Source organism: Brassica oleracea, chromosome C1 (assembly GCF_000695525.1).
Source record: "Brassica oleracea var. oleracea cultivar TO1000 chromosome C1, BOL, whole genome shotgun sequence".
In the NCBI taxonomy this organism is placed as follows: Eukaryota; Viridiplantae; Streptophyta; class Magnoliopsida; order Brassicales; family Brassicaceae; genus Brassica; species Brassica oleracea.
In genome coordinates, this window is record NC_027748.1 from 36,479,389 (window position 1) to 36,480,238 (window position 850).

The 850-nt window shown below is 43.4% G+C and overlaps 1 protein-coding gene across 1 annotated transcript in view; it reads right to left on the minus strand.

Annotated features, from left to right (window-relative positions):
* Positions 1 to 261: 261 nt before the first annotated feature.
* LOC106326430 (glycine-rich cell wall structural protein-like) overlaps positions 262 to 850 on the minus strand; it is a 1,361-nt gene continuing 772 nt past the window's right edge. The window contains exon 2 of the mRNA XM_013764415.1: positions 262 to 817. Coding sequence (XP_013619869.1) covers positions 432 to 817 — 386 coding nt within the window. The 3' untranslated portion in view covers positions 262 to 431. The remainder of the gene's footprint in view (positions 818 to 850) is intronic.

Here is an 850-nt window from a genome sequence, read left to right on the forward strand (position 1 = left end):
TAAGAAACTATAAATACTTTAGTAACAGTAATTTTACTTTTATAATACAAACAAATAAATAGCTAAATTCAAAAATAACAAATTTATAAAAACAATGTAAATAGGAAATCAAATAATATTTTAATAATTTTAATAAAAATATTTTTTACGAAATTCATCTTTTTCTTAAAAAATATTGTAAAATTAAATTAAATTACTAAAGCAGACGTACGCGCGAGTAAAAAATCTAGTTAACATGAATGATCCCAGCGAAAAGTAGTGTGATTTGTGAATAGGGTTTATTTATATGGTTATTCATACATGTAAATAATGAATCACAAAGAAAATATAATGCACTTGCTTTTCATGTCACGTGGCACATAAGTAAGTAGCCCTAGCTTAGTTCAAAGCTAAGAAGAGATTTTGTATGAATATTTAATTACTTCAAATTTTTAAAATCCACCACCTACACCACCACCACCGCCAAATCCTCCTCCAGCTCCCCCACCTGCACCACCCCCAAATCCTCCGCCTGATCCCCCGCCGAAACCTCCACCGTGACCCCCGCCTGCACCACCACCTAATCCTCCGCCAGCTCCTCCACCAGCGCCTCCTCCGAATCCTCCCCCAGCACCACCACCAAATCCTCCTCCAGCACCGCCGCCTAATCCTCCACCACTACCACCACCTGCGCCACCTCCGATACCTCCACCATGTCCTCCTCCAACACCACCTCCTAGACCACCACCAGCACCTCCTCCAGCACCACCGCCAATGCCTCCACCGTGGCCTCCTCCTAGTCCTCCACCAGCACCACCGCCAATACCTCCACCGGCTCCTGCACCACCTCCAGCACCTCCTCCTGCACCAC